This window comes from Paroedura picta, chromosome 1 (assembly GCF_049243985.1).
Source record: "Paroedura picta isolate Pp20150507F chromosome 1, Ppicta_v3.0, whole genome shotgun sequence".
Lineage (NCBI taxonomy): Eukaryota > Metazoa > Chordata > Lepidosauria > Squamata > Gekkonidae > Paroedura > Paroedura picta.
This window is the reverse complement of record NC_135369.1, coordinates 82,957,168-82,975,290: the sequence shown is the minus strand read 5'-3', so window position 1 is coordinate 82,975,290 and position 18,123 is coordinate 82,957,168. Positions and strand designations below refer to the sequence as shown.

Sequence of the window (18,123 nt, the reverse complement as noted above, 5' to 3'; positions counted from 1 at the left end):
ATCTGGATTCAACAGGATTGACAATGGAATAAACAAAGTAAGTGCAGACTCTGCCCTAGTCTATCCAGGCCAGGTTACATGTAAGAGCTAATGTAAAATGAGTCACCAAAGGCTTGTTACCTAGGCTGTAAAAGAGACATTCTTTACATATTATATCCAGCATCACTTTCTACTGCATTTATTCTTTGCAGGCTGAACTCTGTTGATGTAAAGTATCAGATGTGGAAATTAGGAGTTGTTTTCACTGATAATGTAAGTTGTTTTTGGAAGGCATGGTTTTTCCTGAATGCATCTCCAACATACTGAGACTATTTACATATAGGAAAATATTATATTCTGTATTAAAATACCCTGGCTGTTATGCTGATAATTAAGTTCATGTATGTCTAGAAAATCAGAACACATATAGCAATTATTGATGAGGAGACTTTTTGTCAGTAAAAGTTTGTTACATTTTTTATCCAAGGAATTAATTTTGTTATCTTCTGTCAAATTTCCTGGATCAATGAAGAGTAAAATCTAAGAATTAAATAGAGAATGCAGTTCCCTATTTTTCTAATGTCTATGTAGACTTCAAAAAGGGATAAGGGTTAGGGTGGATTATTGGGGGGCAGCTTCCAGGGGGGGAGATTAAAAAGAAAAATAAGGCCCTGGGAATTTACTAGAAGTTCTGACTATAGAGTTCCTGGTAGATTCGAGAACTACCTGAAAGTGAAAGGGGTAGCTCTAGTAATTGCCAAGAACTCTAAGGTTTCTGGCAATCGGTAGAGTTGCCCTTGTTACTTCTGAGAATGCTTAGGAATTATCAGGAACTCTATAGTCATAACTTCTGATAAGTACCCAAGACTTATTTTTCTTTTAAATATTTTCTTCCCTAGACAATTGCACCCCCTCCCTTGGCCCCAGTTTCTACCCACTGATCAGCTGAACATTGGCAGACATGGAATACAAATTGGCTAGAAGTCTCCCATGATAAGTAGGCAAATGGGGACCCTACAAAATGTGGATAATTTTGAAGTCCCACTGTTGTGGTGGTGGTAGAAACTGCAATCAAGCTATAACCAACTTAAAGCAATCCCCTTATGTTTTCATGGCAAGAAATTAACAGATTTGCCATAGGCTGCCTCTTGGTGGTCTTCCAGTCAAGTACTAAGGAGTACTGTGCTTAGAAACCAATATCTGATATGATCAGGCTAGCCATCCAGGTGAGGGATGCCACTAATATACTTCCTGATGTAGTCTTCTGCAATCCCCAAAATCAGGAATCTTGGAAAAACCGTGTCCATATTGCAACATAAAAACAAAAGTAAAATAAGTAAAAAGTAACAATATAAATGAAGTAACAAAATATGTTCTTTCAGCTCATAAAAGCATAATTTTAAGGGGATTCTGTTTTTTTATGATATAGTACAAAAGAATATAGTTGTTCCTTTCTGCAACACAGAAACTGTTTAAAAATTGTAGAAACTCTTTCAAAGGGAAGTCTTCATGTGCTGGAAGCTTCAATCAACCAATCAGTAAAATAAACAAAGGTGCTTTAGAGTAAAACATTGCCATATGACCTTTTAAAAATCTTGTTTTATTCTTTCCCCCCTAAAAAGTCTTTTCTTTACCTGGCTTGGTATATGACCATGTCAATCCTTGGTCACTACAACAACTTTTTCTTTGCTGCTCATCTCCTTGACATAGCAATGGGGTTCAAAACACTACGGACTATACTGTCATCAGTAACCCACAATGGGAAACAGGTAATTCTTAATTTATTTTACAGATTCTAAGAAAAAATGATAATTGACGTATTACACTGACAGTTCTGCAATTTCCTCTCTAATATGGTATGCTTTTGGCTTAAATACATGCAAAGATTGTTTGTACAGAAGGGACAAAGAATGTATTTTAATTGCCAATATCCTAATGTTGTTAATATGAAATAGAAAGTGGTACCTTGGAGAATAACATTTAATGTAGTTGGTTTGAGCTTCATCAGGTGCCTAAATTGAAGATTTTTATATACAGAGAGAAGGAGGAAAATAAAAAAAATCAGTGAACAGACTAAACCTTCTATGTATGCAAGGACCTATGCTAATAGATCACTGTTTTTTTCCTCTTTCCTTTTTTGCAACAGCCTGCTGAAAGGAAGGCCATCCCCCAGGAATGGGGTTTGGGAGGCACTTTGGGCTAGTGTCATAGAGAAGATGGGGAACTTATACTACATAGCTCAGAAGTCCTTGTATCTGTGGAAATGTCACTCTGTATTAACGTTATTGGGTTGCAATCTACAATATGTGACAATTCTATGCAAAATTGAAAAGAATAAAGACAACCATAAGGATTCCTTATAACATTTACAAGTAGTGTTAACATAGACTCCTGAGTTTGTTAAGCAATTTAATGGCTATAGAGACTATAAATAGACAATTTCTGTCTAATAATATCAAAACTAATTATGAATTGTAATTATGAATTTTAATTCAGAAGTTTCCCATTGGAGTCTGACTTTAAAGTCCTATTGATAATACTGACTTTCAAGACTGTAGTCAAATGTCCTGAAAACTGAAATGTTTTCCTACATGTCACTATTTATGATGAAAAGAAGAATAGTACCTTGATAGTATGGCTGACATTAGGTTCTTATTGTCGCTATGGGATGTTTTAGCAGTATTTTATTGGTGTAATGTTTAGGGATCAACACAAACCAGGAAAATGCAGTTCAGCTCATAGTTCATGGCATGCCTGATTCACAAACCACTGATGATCATGAACTTTTTAGAATTTTAAAAAACGGCTTCAGTTCATTATGTTTGCAGTGTGGTCGAATATTCCCACCCTCCAGCAGGCTACAGATAACCAACTTATAGGAGATCTCCAACTGGCTCTCCTCTACCTGTCCTTCAGCTTTGGTGAGGGTTGGATTTAGGGAGTGCAAATTATGGCCCCCAAAGAAGGTATTTCCAGGAAAGTGCTTTTTGGGGAAATGACAGGAGGTTCAGAAATGTATAGAATGGGCCCTATTAATGATTAGCATATGTAGTAATAACAAATCCATATCTCTGTTAAGTCCTGGATGTTTTTTTTGCGTGTTTGTTTTGAGTGTTGCAATAACTTGTAATTCAACCATTTCTCTTTCCAATCTGTTATTGTTAATTTGCAATAAAACAGCTACTTTGAGGTCACCCACTGAATGTTCTGGAAGGTTGAGGTATTCTACAGATTTCTCAGTCATATGATTCTTAATGTCAGATTTGTGGCAATCCATCCTTTTGCAAAGGATTTGACCAATTTTCCTAATGAAGATGCATAGACACCACCTTATATTAGAAACCTACTAGTCGATAAATCTACATGCATCCAGTTACCATCCTAAATATACCAAACAATCTATTGTCTACAGGAATATTGGCTTCTTATCTCACTAGACATGCTAAACTTATTCAGTCCTTACATCTGTATTCTCACCAAGAAGCTCTATATATATCACTTTATTTTAGTGAATTTCTTATTTGGAACAATAGATTGGAATAGTGATTAGAATGTAATGCAATGAATAGTAGAGTTTAAGTGATTTGGAACAGTAGATTGGAACATATTTCTCTGGTCTAGTGAGAGAGGAGACATAACACTGTGCAACCAAGCACCTCACCTAAAGAAAAGGATGCTTGAGAGGAGATGGACAGAGCATAATAACAGGGTCTCAATTATTTTAACATTTCACAATTAAGAAGACCCCACTTCAATCTACAATTTTGATATATTTATTTGCTTCACTATGTTTTCTCCTGGAATTAAATCCAAACAAATGCTGACCATATAAATTAAGGTTGTTATTCCTCTTTGGTCCTGGCATCTGTTTCAATACTTTGTTAGAACAGTTTATTTCCCCCTTCAAGCATACTATTGTACTCTAAATTTACATAGTCTATTCTTTTAATTTTTTTTTTAGCTTGTGCTAACAGTGGGATTATTGGCAGTTGTCGTTTACCTATACACTGTAGTTGCATTCAATTTCTTCCGCAAGTTCTACAATAAGAGTGAAGATGGAGATATGCCGGATATGAAATGTGATGATATGCTTACGGTAAATCCTATATGACTTTTGTTCCTCTTTCCTATCTTGTTAACATATACCCCATTCATGTAATTAGTATGTTTTATTAAAAATAAAATACAAAATAGTTTTAGACAACTTGAAGGTTCTAGTATTATAGACTAATGAAGACATATTGAAGGCTTTCAGGAATTAGATGTATTCTTCAGATACCAGTATTAAAAAATTCTGATGTTAGAAAAGAGATAACAGCTTTGCCATATTTGGTTAGCCTTAAAACAAGATACAGGAAAACTGTAGGGGCAGGAAAATAATCTAGAAAAATATGCCACCATCTGTTATGCCCACAGCCACCAATCCAGCGCCAGGGGGCACTCTGGTATTAGCATAATGAGAAAGGAAGCACAAGGAGCCGGCTCCAGGCTCCAGGCTCCAGGCTCCCGGCTCCCCCCCGCCCGAGCCTCCAGTTGATCCTCCACCGCAGTCAAAGGGAGGAGAAATCCTCCGCCCTCCCCGAATCAAGTGCAGAGCACTTTCTGTTTCAAATCGGGGGGAAATAATCAGGAAGACCGGAGCTCAAATCGATCTGAATTCAACAGGACTAAATAAAGTAAGTGCAGATTCAGCCCTAGACTTATTATGTTAAGCCTTTAGACAAGGCAGCTACCAGCCCAGAAGACTCACTGGAGGAGCAGCTTCAGAGAGCACTGGTAAAGGCCCCAGCAAGCCCGAAATGGCAGCCTCGGAGGAGATTATCTGCCCTGACAGCAGTCAGAAGATCACTGTCAAGGTAGATGGGATCCAGCTGCAGCTCCTTCCTCATTAGCCCCAGCTGCAGGCTCTCTGGCTGAGAGCTGCCCCACCTGGCTTCTGGCTATTTCAGCAGAGCCTTGAGGCAAGGCTTCTTGTGGGGTTAATGTGTGTGTGTGTGTTACCCTGCCTGTCTCTGGAGACTCCTATTTGCCATGGTGAATCCCTGTTCCTGTGACACCTGGCTCCTCAACCTCTGGCTTATTTGACATCCCTGCTATGTTACTTTGAGTCTTTTGGCTTCCTACTGTGTTTCTGAATTTGAGGGGACTGACTGGCTGTTTTGGGAAAGAATTATCATATGGCTGCATTTGGATGTGTGACACAGTTTACTAATTTAACAGAATTAATGTTTGCTTTATATTCCTACTGTCACGATGGTAGTTCAGAGTCTGAGGAAGAGTGCATGCACTCGAAAGCTCACGCCTTGAATAAATCTTTGTTGGTCTTAAAGGTGCTACTGGACTCTGATTTTATTATTTCTGATTCCAGTTTGTGTTTTGCCTTTGTCCCACTCTCTCTGGTTTCCCTATGGCTTGGCTTGACTTTGCTCCCCTCCCTGCATTTCTGTGAACTCTATCTCTCCTTGCTCCCGACCTCCAGAACTTTGGAGCAAGCTCTCTTCTCTGGCACAACTACCTAGCTGTGCAGGGACATCCTGGCAGGGCAGCACGCCATCCATAATTAGCAGAGGAAGTACAGCAAAGCATGTTTTTCATCTGTGTGTGTGAGAGATAAGGGGTGGTCTGTCACAAATGATACTTTCTCCATGAGGCTATTGTGATCACTGAGAGATCTGGGAGGGCCTTCTGCTTACAGGTCACTGTTTCTTTTAAAAAAAACCCATGTGAGATACAATACTGGAGATACTGTTAGAAAATGGTATATCAAATTGACAAACCCATTCATGCTATGTCACCCATGCATATTCTTAGATGTGGACCTGCACACAGAAGTAGGTGCTGAACATTCGGTTTCCATTTCCTGTTTCATCTCTTCCCCAACTATAGCACTGTCTTTCTTGTTTACTATGGCTAGAGACTTTAAAGAGCTAAAGAATGTTTTATCAGATTAAGACAATGAATCATCCATGGAACAGGAGCCACAGCCCTTCAGGGAACATTCTGGGCCATTCCGCACAGTGCTAATGTTGCCAAAGTGCTACCATTGTGTAACGCTATTTATTTTGCATTATTCATGACGTCGTACACAATCTGCAACACTTCTGCAAAAATCGCTTTGTTGTAGCGATTTTCGGGGAATACATAAAAGTGGATTCCCCCTTTAAAAAGCCGCTTGACTCTTGAGAACAGCCTGCAACACATCCAAAAAAGATATGTGCGTTCTCAAAACAGCGGTAGCAAGCATGTCCCTCCCTAATCTCTCGCACCCGAGCTTCCGGCGTCCCAATCACCATTTCCCCCCCCCTTAAACCGGCCAAAGCAACGAATCAGCGATGCTTCTATGGCTGAAATCCCTCAACAAGCAATTGTCCGTAAAGTTTATGAGCACAATACAGCCCCCTGTTCGACAATGCACTAATTTCGGACAGAAATAGCACTGGGGGGGGGGGGATTTTTTTTAAATTTCAGAACGTGTAAACGAATAAGCGCCGGCTCCTAAGCCAGCAAAAAAAGGTCTTTCTGATACATCGAATGAACGAATATACTACTGGTCTTTTTTGTTTTTTTTAAAAAAGTTTTTAAAGGGAAACACGAATACAAGAGTTTTGGCTGCTCTCTTTGATTGACGGCCAAGGGAGGGAGGAAGCACAGAAAAATATCGCCTTCTTTGTTGCGACTTTGACGAGACCGGAAACTTGTGCATTACGATAGCAGCGCTAGTGGGAGAGCCTTTTTTTCAATTGAACTGGCTGTGTGCGTTACCGAGACCTGCCACTTTTCCTTCCAGCGCTTTTCAATAGCGCTCAGACTTAGCGAAATGGCCCATTGTGCGGAATTGCCCTAAAGGACTAAGACTTTTCCTTCATTCCATACTTGGAATTTGTATATCCTACAGTAAAACAAATAAATGCCTATAACAATTCTGTAGTCCTTTAGCAGTGTTCTCTCTTTTCATGTCTTTGTAGTGCTACATGTTTCATATGTATGTGGGAGTACGTGCTGGTGGAGGAATTGGTGATGAAATTGAAGATCCAGCAGGAGATGAATATGAAATTTATCGGATCATCTTTGATATTACGTTTTTCTTCTTCGTAATTGTTATTTTATTAGCTATCATACAAGGTATGAATTCATAATTTTGGCTGTTGTGTCCAAGCCACTCTTTTCCTGTTGAGTACTGACAGAATGGTACTGTATAGAGGAGAACTTGTTTATACATAGGCTGGAGAGAGTGCCACCCTCTAAACTGCCACTTATCTATGAGGCTGAACCAACAGCCACAAGGGGAGTTGTGGGAAGGCCAAGAAGGAGATCAAGGCCTGCCTGAGCCCTGCGGCAGTAGCCCAGGTACTGATGCCTAGGGAGGGATAGGTTTGGGGAAACCATGGACACGCCATCCATATGATCTGTAGCCTATTTCAGCCAGGGATGGCTGGAGGAGGAGGGAAACCTAGCAGCCTTGCAGGGTCAATGAACGGAGAGAGCAATCACAACCCCAGATACAGGCCAGGTGTGGGTGGGGAAGTGGGGAGTTGGTGGTGAAGGTTGGGGCTAGATAGCCTCTTTCCTACAATATTTTACCACAAGCCTCTGGGAATTAAGTCCATGCACTGTTCCTTTTCCCAATGATTTGTGCTCCTAAATCTAATTATACATGATAAACACTCTGAATTAGATTATCCCTCTTATTATTCAGAATAGACCATCACTGGGAAGGTTTTTAAAAGGTCATATTTAATCTGTCCCATCACATAGGCTAGGTCCCTCATTTAGGCTCTGCCAGGAGATCCTCTCAGCTAGGGCTGCTGGGGAGAAGGGAATTAAATCATTAGCTCTATGCCAAATTGTCATTTTCAAGCTGCAGTATTTGGTGAATGTCTACCCTCCTTGAAATGTTCTTCTTGGACCCATTATGCATGGTGGTGGTGCCAGGCCACCACCAGTTTCTTGCTGTGGATCAGCATGCCTTGCAGATTCTCGTGTACGGACAGGAGAAGATTTCTCCTCCCAGACAAGATCCACCCTGGATTTTGGTGTGTACACATGCCAGCTGGGACAGAAAGTTTCCGCTGCATTTCTCCATGGCAGTGCAGGGAGGGGGGGGCGGTTCTACAAGAGCGGAATTGCATGACAATGCAATCCCACCTTTGTGGAAGGTTAAAAAAAAGCCCTTTTAGGCTTTGTGGTGCCACAAACCATTTAATAATTTAGTTAACTGGGTAATTCACATCTGCTTGGCAGCACTGTTGCTTCAATCAGTTCAGGCTGGATTTCTATAAAAACAGTTTTTATGATCGTGACTCTGATAGAATTTGTTCCTGTTATTTGTATCAAATTATTGTCTATTACCTGTGTTGAGCTCTATTAACAGGATTGTATTACAAATATATAAATGTTAACAGGGATCATGAAATGGTAGTGTCCCAGACAACTTCCTGCAATTCGACAGCCAAAAAAACAGTTGAGCCACAAGGAGGTGCTCCCCACAGCTCAGCTGTTTTTGCAGCTTTCATGGGAAATAAGGCAGGGGTTTAAATAGACTTCGGGTCCCTGCTTTCTCCTGCTTTCTCCTCCATCCACAGAATCCCTACAAACCACAGAGACTGTTGTAAAAGTTTGTGGAAGTCCTTGGCAGTAAAACTGTCATGATCTTCTATTCTTAAATTATGAACAGGGCATAATTTGTGGTGAATTTTGCTTGTAGTTTGATTTGCGCCCATCCCTATAGCTTGTAAAGCAGTGTGTAAAATGTGTATGAATCTTCTACAGATATAAATCAAATAAATGAAGAACTTGTTTTATTGTACATGTTTTTGTACCTCAAGCTACAAGAGCCTTCTGGTCTAACTATATGCGTTTAAGGTTCTACATTAGCAAGGCTCTGTCCTACTTCTGTGCTCAGATGTTGAAGTATTACTTTATTTTAAAACCAGGTTTAATTATTGATGCTTTTGGAGAGTTAAGAGATCAGCAGGAACAAGTTAAAGAAGACATGGAGGTAAAAAAAATATGTATCTCATTTACAACCCCTACTTTTTTTGTTTTAAAATACTGATTTTCCCACTTATTAGAAAATAAATGGTAGGATTTAAATAGTCCTTTATAGGTTCACATGAAATTCCCTTTGCTTTTGGAAGTATGAAAGAAGCCTGTGACCTTCCATGTACAAAAATCTCTTGCTTTGACCTGTCTATGTAATTTAACCCATACATAGTTTTTGAGGCTCTGTCTCTTTTACCAGCCTAGATTTTTCAGGTTACCTAAGGGCAGTCTCTTGAAAATTCCTTCCAGAGGTCTGCCACAGCATACTGAACCACCCGTTCATTTAATCAGGCTTTTAGTATTGCATTCAAGTAACTTACATGAATTTTAGCATTGTTTTTGTTCCTGCCCACAGAATTCACAAAGAATAGGGAGATTAGGGGGCTTTCCGCACTCCTTCAAAATCGCACAATGGTTGCCAATTGAAAACGCTACTGATTTGCCATTATGCACAACGTCGTTGACAATCTGCCACACACCTGAAACCGATCCGCAAAAAGCGCTTCCTTGTAGCGCTTTCAGGGAAATCCCCAAAAGTGGATTCACCCTCCGGAAAGCGCTACACTCCTGCAACCAATCTGCAACACTAGCGGGAAAGTTCTGTACGTTACCATTGTTGTAGTTTCTACAAAGTCCCTCCCCCTGGCTCTCTCCTCTGATCTTCTGGCGAAGCGATCGCCATTTTTTTTTCTCCGAGCAAGCGGAGATCAAATCACCGGCAAGCCTTCGTTTACCCAGTGAGGCTCCCCGGCTGCAGTCCCTCCCCAGAGCTCTTTACAGTCACTAAGCACAAACAACAGAGAAGCCCGTTTGCTGATGTATTTTCCCTTTATTTTTTACACGGTTTTCGGCCGAAAATCGGGCCCGTGAGGGGGGGGGGATTTTTTTTTCACTCGGGGGGAGCGTGGCAACGATGAAACGACAGCTCAAACACACCTGCCAGCTGGATGGGTCTGTTGCAACGAATCAACGCATATTCGTTGCAACAGGTGTGTTAAAAAAAAAACCTTTCTTAAAGGGAAAGGGGCTGTTTGGGAGCATGCTAACGGCCGCCCATTGGCTGCTTGACAGCCAGGGGCGGGACGAGCTTGGCAATAGCGCTTCCTTTCTAGCGATTTTTGTTGAGACCGGAAGCTTGTGCGAAACGATGGAAACGCAACTGGATTCCACTATAAAGTCAGGTATGCATAACGACGAATTCCACTATTTTAAATGGCGATTTTTCGTTCAGCAAACAATTTGCTACAAGGATCCCGGTGCGGAAAGCCCCTAGAAATTGAGGATGGACTGATTTGAGATGGACAGGAATAATTAAAATGTGATTTTTACATGTTTCACTATGATATAAGCAATGTATAATACTGTATTCTCACATAAAATTTAAAAAATGACCACACAATTATTCTGTATATTTATTGTTCTCAGAACATTCTGGTGCATAATTCCTTTTGACTATGCAGCTTCAGGCTACTTCTGTGCAGCCAACCATGTGTCGTGAACTAGGCAGAGGACACCTCTGTAATGTCACTAGAATAATCACTTCCTCGAGACCACAGTTGTAGTGAAATCCAAAAGGAATATTTATTCAGTTGACTAGAACAACAGGAATAGTTCAATGAGCAAACTCCTTGGCAGAGACAAAGGATCAATTTTCCCTTGGGGGTTTTATACCTGGGGATGGGTAGGGGGAAGAGGGCTGAGTGATTCACTAGGTGGGAAAACGCAACAGTTCTCAAGGGAGCAGCTGGGATCACTCTTTGATCTGAAAGTTGTGCGTGTTGAGACTTTGCAGAGCCTGGCAAGGTCAGGAAGTGATAAGGGAAAGCTGGCAGAGACAATGCAAAGGGAGACGGAAAGCCAAAGGGGAATTTATGAGTTTATGGCCACTAAGGGAGTGAGGGGGGCAACCACCCAGGAGTCACCGGGAGAGTAACTACGAAACATGGGTCAGGAACTGAGGTTCATGACACCATGGTCTTGTGTTTTTACAGCATTGGCCCATTTCTTGGATGCTATTGTGTAGTGGATTTGCCTTGGAGGATGAGGCATCCAGAAGGCCATTCAATGTGACTGATGTTTGTCATTTTTTATGTTCATACTATAAAGCAAGGGTTTATAAATACCATTGTTGATAGTTGATGAAAGATGCTGCAGCTTCAGTGAGGGGCAAATGAAACTGCCATACAAAGAGACATACCATTGGTTCATCTTGATTAGTATTACTAACTGGGACTCATAGTTGCTCTGCAAGGACTCAGGCAAAAGTTTTTTTAAGGCTGCTACGATTTAGCTGGTGGTATTAAGGACTGAACATGGGACCTTCTGCATTCAAAGTATCTCTGTTACTTATGAGTGTGGGCTTTATGCATACTTAAGGTTTCTGGGGAAAGCAATTATGAAATTTTGGATTTCAGCACTGTCCTTACTATTTCTTTATCCCCATTTATATTTACCAACACCAAAACACTTGAGCACACAGAAAGAAGATGGCTTGATGACGATTACCTTTATTCAAGTACTTGAGAGCTGATGCAATAGCTGAACATAAGGCCTCTTCTTTAAAAAATCTTAAACTTGATCTTAGTTTTAAATGTGCTTAAATGTAGTGGCACAGAATATATTAATATGTATTTTATTCTTTTTAGACCAAATGTTTCATCTGTGGGATAGGTAATGATTACTTTGACACAGTTCCCCATGGCTTTGAAACACATACTCTACAGGAGCACAACTTGGCTAACTATCTGTAAGTACTTTCATATCCCCAAACATAGCATAATTAGGGGATTTTACAAAGTTGATATTTTGAAGCAGAGCCCTTCGTTGTAACACAAAGTATTGTCAAGGGTCATACATAATTATGTGTACTTTTAAACAAACTGCACTGTGCTTCACAAATGTATAAAAGTTAGAGAAAAATATTAGGCAACAGTGTATCCAAGAAGTTATAATTCTTCTTTCCAAAGTGCAGCCAATTTTAAATAACAATTTGAGTATTTAAAAATGCCATGAGAGCTTTTCAACCATTGTGCTGCAGGACCATAGAATCATAGAGTTGGAAGGGATCCCCAGGGTCATCTAGTCCAATCCCCTGCAGAATGCAGGAAATTCACAACTACCTGTCCACCCACAGTGATCCTAATTCCATGCCCAGATGATGTCCTTCCATTAAAAAACTAGAATCTATGGCCAGTCTGGCCTCAAGGAAATTCACCTCAGGTGATCTTATTCCCTGTGCCTTTTCAAGTGTTGAAACAGATGTGGTGGGGCTGTTCTGGCAAATGAAAAGGCATATGAGTGGATGACAAAATCTCTTGGTCCCTCTACACTATGCACTCATAGAATCAGGCCCTCATAGAATGTTTAACTAGCCACATTCTCCTCTAAAACGGTATTGATGGTTACAAGATAGACCTGTGGCCATCATAGCATTCAGTTAAGGTCTAACTGTGGACAGCAGAAACCTCTGAGACAGAGTCACATGTTGTGGGCTCTAACTACTGAACTATGGCATATCCCAACAGGATTTATGTAGTGCTGAAGTGGTTGTGATGGGCTACAGAGGAGTGATGTTTGGCTACTGCTGGGGAGGGAGATGATTTGCTGCAGTCAGCATCCTGCTACACCAGGGTTTATGTACTTTGACTTTTCCATTGTATGGGCACCTATTGGCTATGACATGTTTTTTGATGGTTTTGAGAAATATTGCTGGGCCAGGGTAACTTAGAGAGCTGATTATTTCCAGCCATGTCCCTGGATCCACCCCTTTTCTTGCAGGCACAATGACTTGCATCATTGTTGCTTGGCACCCTTGCCATCATGGTGCAATACCTTATTGGCTTTTTGTGTGCTTTTCAACCACTCCTTCAGGTTGTGCTGAAAAAGTTTTCATATTTTATCATGCTTACTTATAAAAGTTCCTCCTTTTTCTCATGTCTGGATCTCTTTAGCCAGTTTTATATGCACAATAAAAAGTTTAAAATAATATTTGTTCTGTATCTATCATGAACTGCATGGTATATATTCTTTATAATTGGATTTTTCTTAATTTTAGATTTTTCCTGATGTATCTCATCAATAAAGATGAAACAGAGCACACTGGACAGGTAAGTGTCATATTGAATAGCACACATAAGGATGCTTTGCTTCATTTAATAGTGTCTGAGAACTTCCTCCTATTTTCATATCTACTGTCTCTGCTCTGGCATCTTCCCTTTTGTTAAGTGGGAACCTATGGAAACATGAAAGAGTTGACACTTTTTATTCTTTACTGACATGAACACTTCAATCCAGCTAAGGTGACCCACATAATTATGCATAGCCAAATCAGATACAAATCTGGATTTGTATTCTAATCCACATAATCTCAGCTTTGACCTTTTCCACACACTGAAGTTGATTTTCTTGGGAGTAGATTGACAAGCATTGGAATAAGTTTGGGTGGGGTTCTTTTGCACCCTGTCCATGTTTAGTTTTGTGGAGTTAGTTTATTGTCACATGGCTTCAATAATGAGGATTATCAAGAGAGAATGCTTTCATCATTGGTATAATTATTGGTAGTGTCAGAGCCTTAAAATAATGCTGTAGTGTTGTAATGATAGCTTCAGTGGGTCCTCTGAATTTCTAAGTTTTATTTTTAAAAGCAAGTCTCTAACCTCTTCTCTTGCTGATATATAAGGGAAAAGGCATATCTCCACAAAGAAATGATATATAGACTTACTCTGTTTTTTAATAGAAGCTGGGATTTCAGAGAACTGTCTTAAACTATCATTACAACACTAAAGCTTTGAATCAATATGCTGGGATCCTTAAAAAAAACACCTGAATTTACCTATCTTGTGGGGGAGAAGGAGCAATCACTGAAAAGGAGACTAGAGCTGGGTGGGATGAAAACAAAACCAATAAAAAAGCCAACTCAAAATTGGTTTCCAAGGAGAAAAGCAGGTGGTGGTAAAAGAGTTCTGAAAAGAGCTGGAAAACAAAACAGGAAAAACAAAAATATGAATTGAAACCTAAAATCACAAAAATACTTGTGTAATGCAGCATGCTCTGCCACTAGGGGGACGCATATCGACAGGGGAGCTGGTAATGAACAAGAGCTGGTTTTCTGTTAGGCTTTACATGAATAGAGCTTTTAAGAAACTGCAAAAAGTTAGGCAAGTGAGAAATATTAACAGTCCTTCAGAAATGACAGATTTATCTTAAAAAAAACAAACCAAAATAGTTTGCTTTGTCATGAGGCTTGATGGTGGTATTGGTGGTATTTATGCAATGATTCATACTAAATAGAACTGTGTATATTCTCTATAATAAATAAAACAATAAAAAGTAGAGTTGCACTTTACACAAACATCTTTAGGGTAAAAGGAAGGCTTTGGAAATTGTCAATAATCCCCAAATGTTCTATACTAACAAAATCTTTGATGTTGTAGCTGATTCCCTGGCATATTCTCTTCTGTTTCTTATAGGAATCCTATGTATGGAAAATGTATCAGGAAAGATGCTGGGAATTTTTCCCTGCTGGTGATTGTTTCCGAAAGCAGTATGAAGACCAACTTAACTAAAGAGATGACAATTGGCTCTTGAGAAACTATCCACACCTCTCCTAACTCCTTTGGGAATGTCTACCCAATTCCCTGGATCTATGAAGCAGTGTGCCATTTGGAGCACCAAAGCTTTTTTTGATGACTCAGCTGTCCTTTTTTCTTCTGTGTTTGCTTTGAGAACAATGAAAACTTTAAAAACTGGAAAAAAAATCCCACACAACAAAACCACATACATAACACAAACACAGATACACACACACAGAAAAGACTTGAGACAGCTGTTTTTCTTTCTTTCTGAAACTGCCTGATGACTCCCTTAACTAGGAGAATATGTGAAGTAATGTGATAGCCACATTCATTCAGTCTATTTCTTTCATCATCCTGGAAGGAACTCTGTAGTTCACAGAGTGCTATAAAGGATTGTTGTGGACACTAAGTTGTGGGGAAATAGTGCCTTACTATATGTAGGATGAGCTATGCAGAAGATGAGTGCATGATGGCATCTTATATTTTCATTAATTGTTCTCTTTATTCCAAGTTAATATTTATTTTGTCTTCTGGAGGTGCCGGGGAAGGATTTGGCTGTGCACACCTTTTTAATAAGACTATGGCGTGTCTCAGGATAAAAAGTAGGGTTTTTTCTCATTAAGGTAAATTCACAGGTTTCTTCCTATAACTCTTACACTTATTTTGGTAATGCTCTGATGCAACACTGCAACTTTATGAAATCTTTGTATGAAAACAAAAAGACTGTAGAAAAAAAATGTTAAAGAAAATACTTTCATTGCATGTTTATTATGCAAGTTTAAACAAAAAAGCAACCTTCTGAAGCAAGTTGATCCAACATGAGAACTCATTCACGATAATATTCATAGTAATAAAGTGTTGTGAGCTTTATTGTACATTTGGAACTGGTTTCAACAACCAACCAAATCTGTATATGTTATGAACTTGCCAGTAGTTTGGGTTTATATTTTCTTTTCCTATTGTTTTTTTCCCTCTTTCTGTTCATTTTGCCATTTGTGATCATTAGTGAAGTTAAAAATTTTCTTAGGCCAATTTTTAAAATCAAAGGTGAAGCAATATCCATTCAGGGATCTCATCAGTTGCATCATGAAACACCAATGATGTGTACATCGCTCCATTTTGAGTCCTTTTTGATTGTAATGCCAGTCTTTACAAATAAAAGGAGAGATTTGGAATGGAAGCAAGATGGTTTTGCTATCACTTGAATTCTTTCTGACAGAGATAATTTCAAAATTAACTGACTCACTTTTTTTGTCATTTGCTTTCTCTGAAATTGCATTGCGATACTTATCTTTCCACTTCAAACCCACACTACTGCCTTAATTTAAGAACAGATTGCTTTGCTTACTATCATTTGACTGTAACAAAATGCTCATTCCAATGTATCCTTTACATTTTCGACCACATCATCCTTAATTTATGAATGACTCAAAAGCTAGCATATAAACACACTTTTAATTACATAATCCTGAATTTTCTTTGTTTTCTCCCAGTCACTTTGAATGTCTAGAGTGTGAGGTTGGTGTAGTGGTTAAGAGTGGTGGCTTCTAATCTGGAGAGCCAGCTTTGATTCCTCCCTCCTCCACATGCAGACAGCTGGGTGACCTTGTCCTACTCATAGTCCTGATAGCAACACATAGCAACTCTCACAGAGCATCTCTTTCAGAGCTCTCTCAGCCCCACTTGCCTCACAGGGTGTTTGTTGTGGTGACAGGAAGGGAAGGCAATTGTAAGCAGCTCTATCTGTCTGTCTGTCTGTCTGTCTGTCCCACCCTTCCCTACGGCTCTGGGGAGTTTGCATAAAACATTTTGAAACATTTACATAAAAATGAGACTCCTTCTGATAGTGAAAGGTGGGGTGTAAAAACAACTCTTCTTGTTCTATTCCTCCCACGCAATTGGAATACGGGAAATCAAATAAGCAAAAATTGATCTAGTTATATCTTCAGTAATTTTCTGCTCGCTGACTGAACAAATTAATTCTTACTGTGGAAAAACTTGTTGCATCAGATCCCAAGCATGGATGAGTTATGAGATTAGGAAATAGCTCCATGATTTCTAGGACAAATGAAATTGATTGCATTGGATTTCTGCTTGCAAAGCAGCCCTTGTGCAAACAGAAACACAAGTAGTATTTATTTGTTTGTTTGTTTGTTCATTTAGATTTTTATACCATCCTTCCATACGGCTCTGGGCGGTTTACATAAAATGTCATGGAGTAATTACATAGAACATTATAACATATAGCATATAAACTAGAATTATTTCAACAGAAACATAGTTCAGTACAAACAGTGACTTTAACAGAACCCTTAGGTAGGTCAGATTCAGTCGTGTAAGGAGGGTGTCAGAGGGGCAGCAGATGTTATTGGTTCGGTTGGCCTCAAGCAAATGCCTGGTGGAGGAGCTCCCTTTTGCAGGCGCTGAAAAATTATGGGAGTTCAGGCAGGGCCCTGATCTCTTCAGGGAGTTCATTCCACCAGGTGGGGGCCAGGACAAGAAGGCTCTGGCCCTTGTTAAGGCCCAACACACCTCTTTGAGGCCAGGGATCACCAGCCAGTTGGAGGTAGCAGAGGGTAGGGCTCTTTTGGTGTGTAGGCAGAGAGACGGTCTCTCAGCTACACTGGCTCCAGACGGTTTATGGCCTTCAAGGTAAGTACCAAAACCTTAAACCTAATCCAGAATTCAATACGGAGCCAGCTGAGTTGTCAGAGTACAGGTTGGATGTGGGATCTCCATGACGCATCAGTGAGAATCCTGGCCGCAGCATTCTGCGCCAGTTGTAGTTTCCAGATCCAGGATAAGGACAGGCTTACATAGAGTGAGTTGCAGAAGTCTAGTATAGAGGTGACTGTTGCATGGATCACTGTGGCTAGGTGTTCTAGGGCAAAGTAGGGCACTCGTAGCCTGGCTTGGCGGAGTGATAAAATGCCAGCCGCACTACCTTTGTGACCAGGACTTCCGTTGTAAGGGAAGCATCCAGGATCATGCCCAGGTTCCTGGTGGAGTGGGTCACAAGATGCTGTACACCGTCCAGGGTGGGCAGATGTACTTCCTCACATGGTCCCTTCCTACCCAGCCATACGATCTCCATCTTTGTAGGGCTGAGCTTCAGACGACTCTCCTTGAGACATTTCATCACTACTTTCAGGCAGCTGGCTAATGCTTCTGGGGGAGAGCCAGGGCGTCCATCCATCAGGAGGAAGAGCTGGGTACCAAACCTCCACACCAGCTGAGCAAGAGGGTGCTTGAAGATATTAGGATAGGAGAGAGGACTGCTGTTTGTGGGACTCCACATGTGAGCTGGTGGTGATTAGATATTCTCTTTCCTATTGCTACCCTCTGCCCATGACCCTGGAGGAAGGAGATCAGCCATTTGAGGTCTGTCCACCTTATTATGATGTCGGCGAGACAGTGAGCTAAGAGCTCATGATCAGCTGTATCAAACACTGCTGACAAGTCAAATAGTACCAGCAGCGCTGACCTGTCTTGGTCCAGCTGGCAGTGGGTCATCTATCAAGGTGACTAG

General features: G+C 40.3%; 1 protein-coding gene across 8 annotated transcripts in view; it reads left to right on the top strand.

Annotated features, from left to right (window-relative positions):
- The window catches only part of RYR2 (ryanodine receptor 2), a 458,147-nt gene extending 442,087 nt beyond the window's left edge, over positions 1-16,060 (top strand). For all 8 annotated transcript variants that reach the window (XM_077345372.1, XM_077345367.1, XM_077345356.1 and 5 more), the window contains 8 exons: positions 192-252; positions 1,602-1,748; positions 3,941-4,075; positions 6,945-7,101; positions 8,913-8,977; positions 11,667-11,767; positions 13,076-13,127; positions 14,490-16,060. In XM_077345372.1, the coding sequence (XP_077201487.1) occupies positions 192-252; positions 1,602-1,748; positions 3,941-4,075; positions 6,945-7,101; positions 8,913-8,977; positions 11,667-11,767; positions 13,076-13,127; positions 14,490-14,585 (814 nt within the window). In that variant the 3' untranslated portion in view covers positions 14,586-16,060. The remainder of the gene's footprint in view (positions 1-191; positions 253-1,601; positions 1,749-3,940; positions 4,076-6,944; positions 7,102-8,912; positions 8,978-11,666; positions 11,768-13,075; positions 13,128-14,489) is intronic.
- The last annotated feature ends 2,063 nt before the right edge of the window (positions 16,061-18,123 follow it).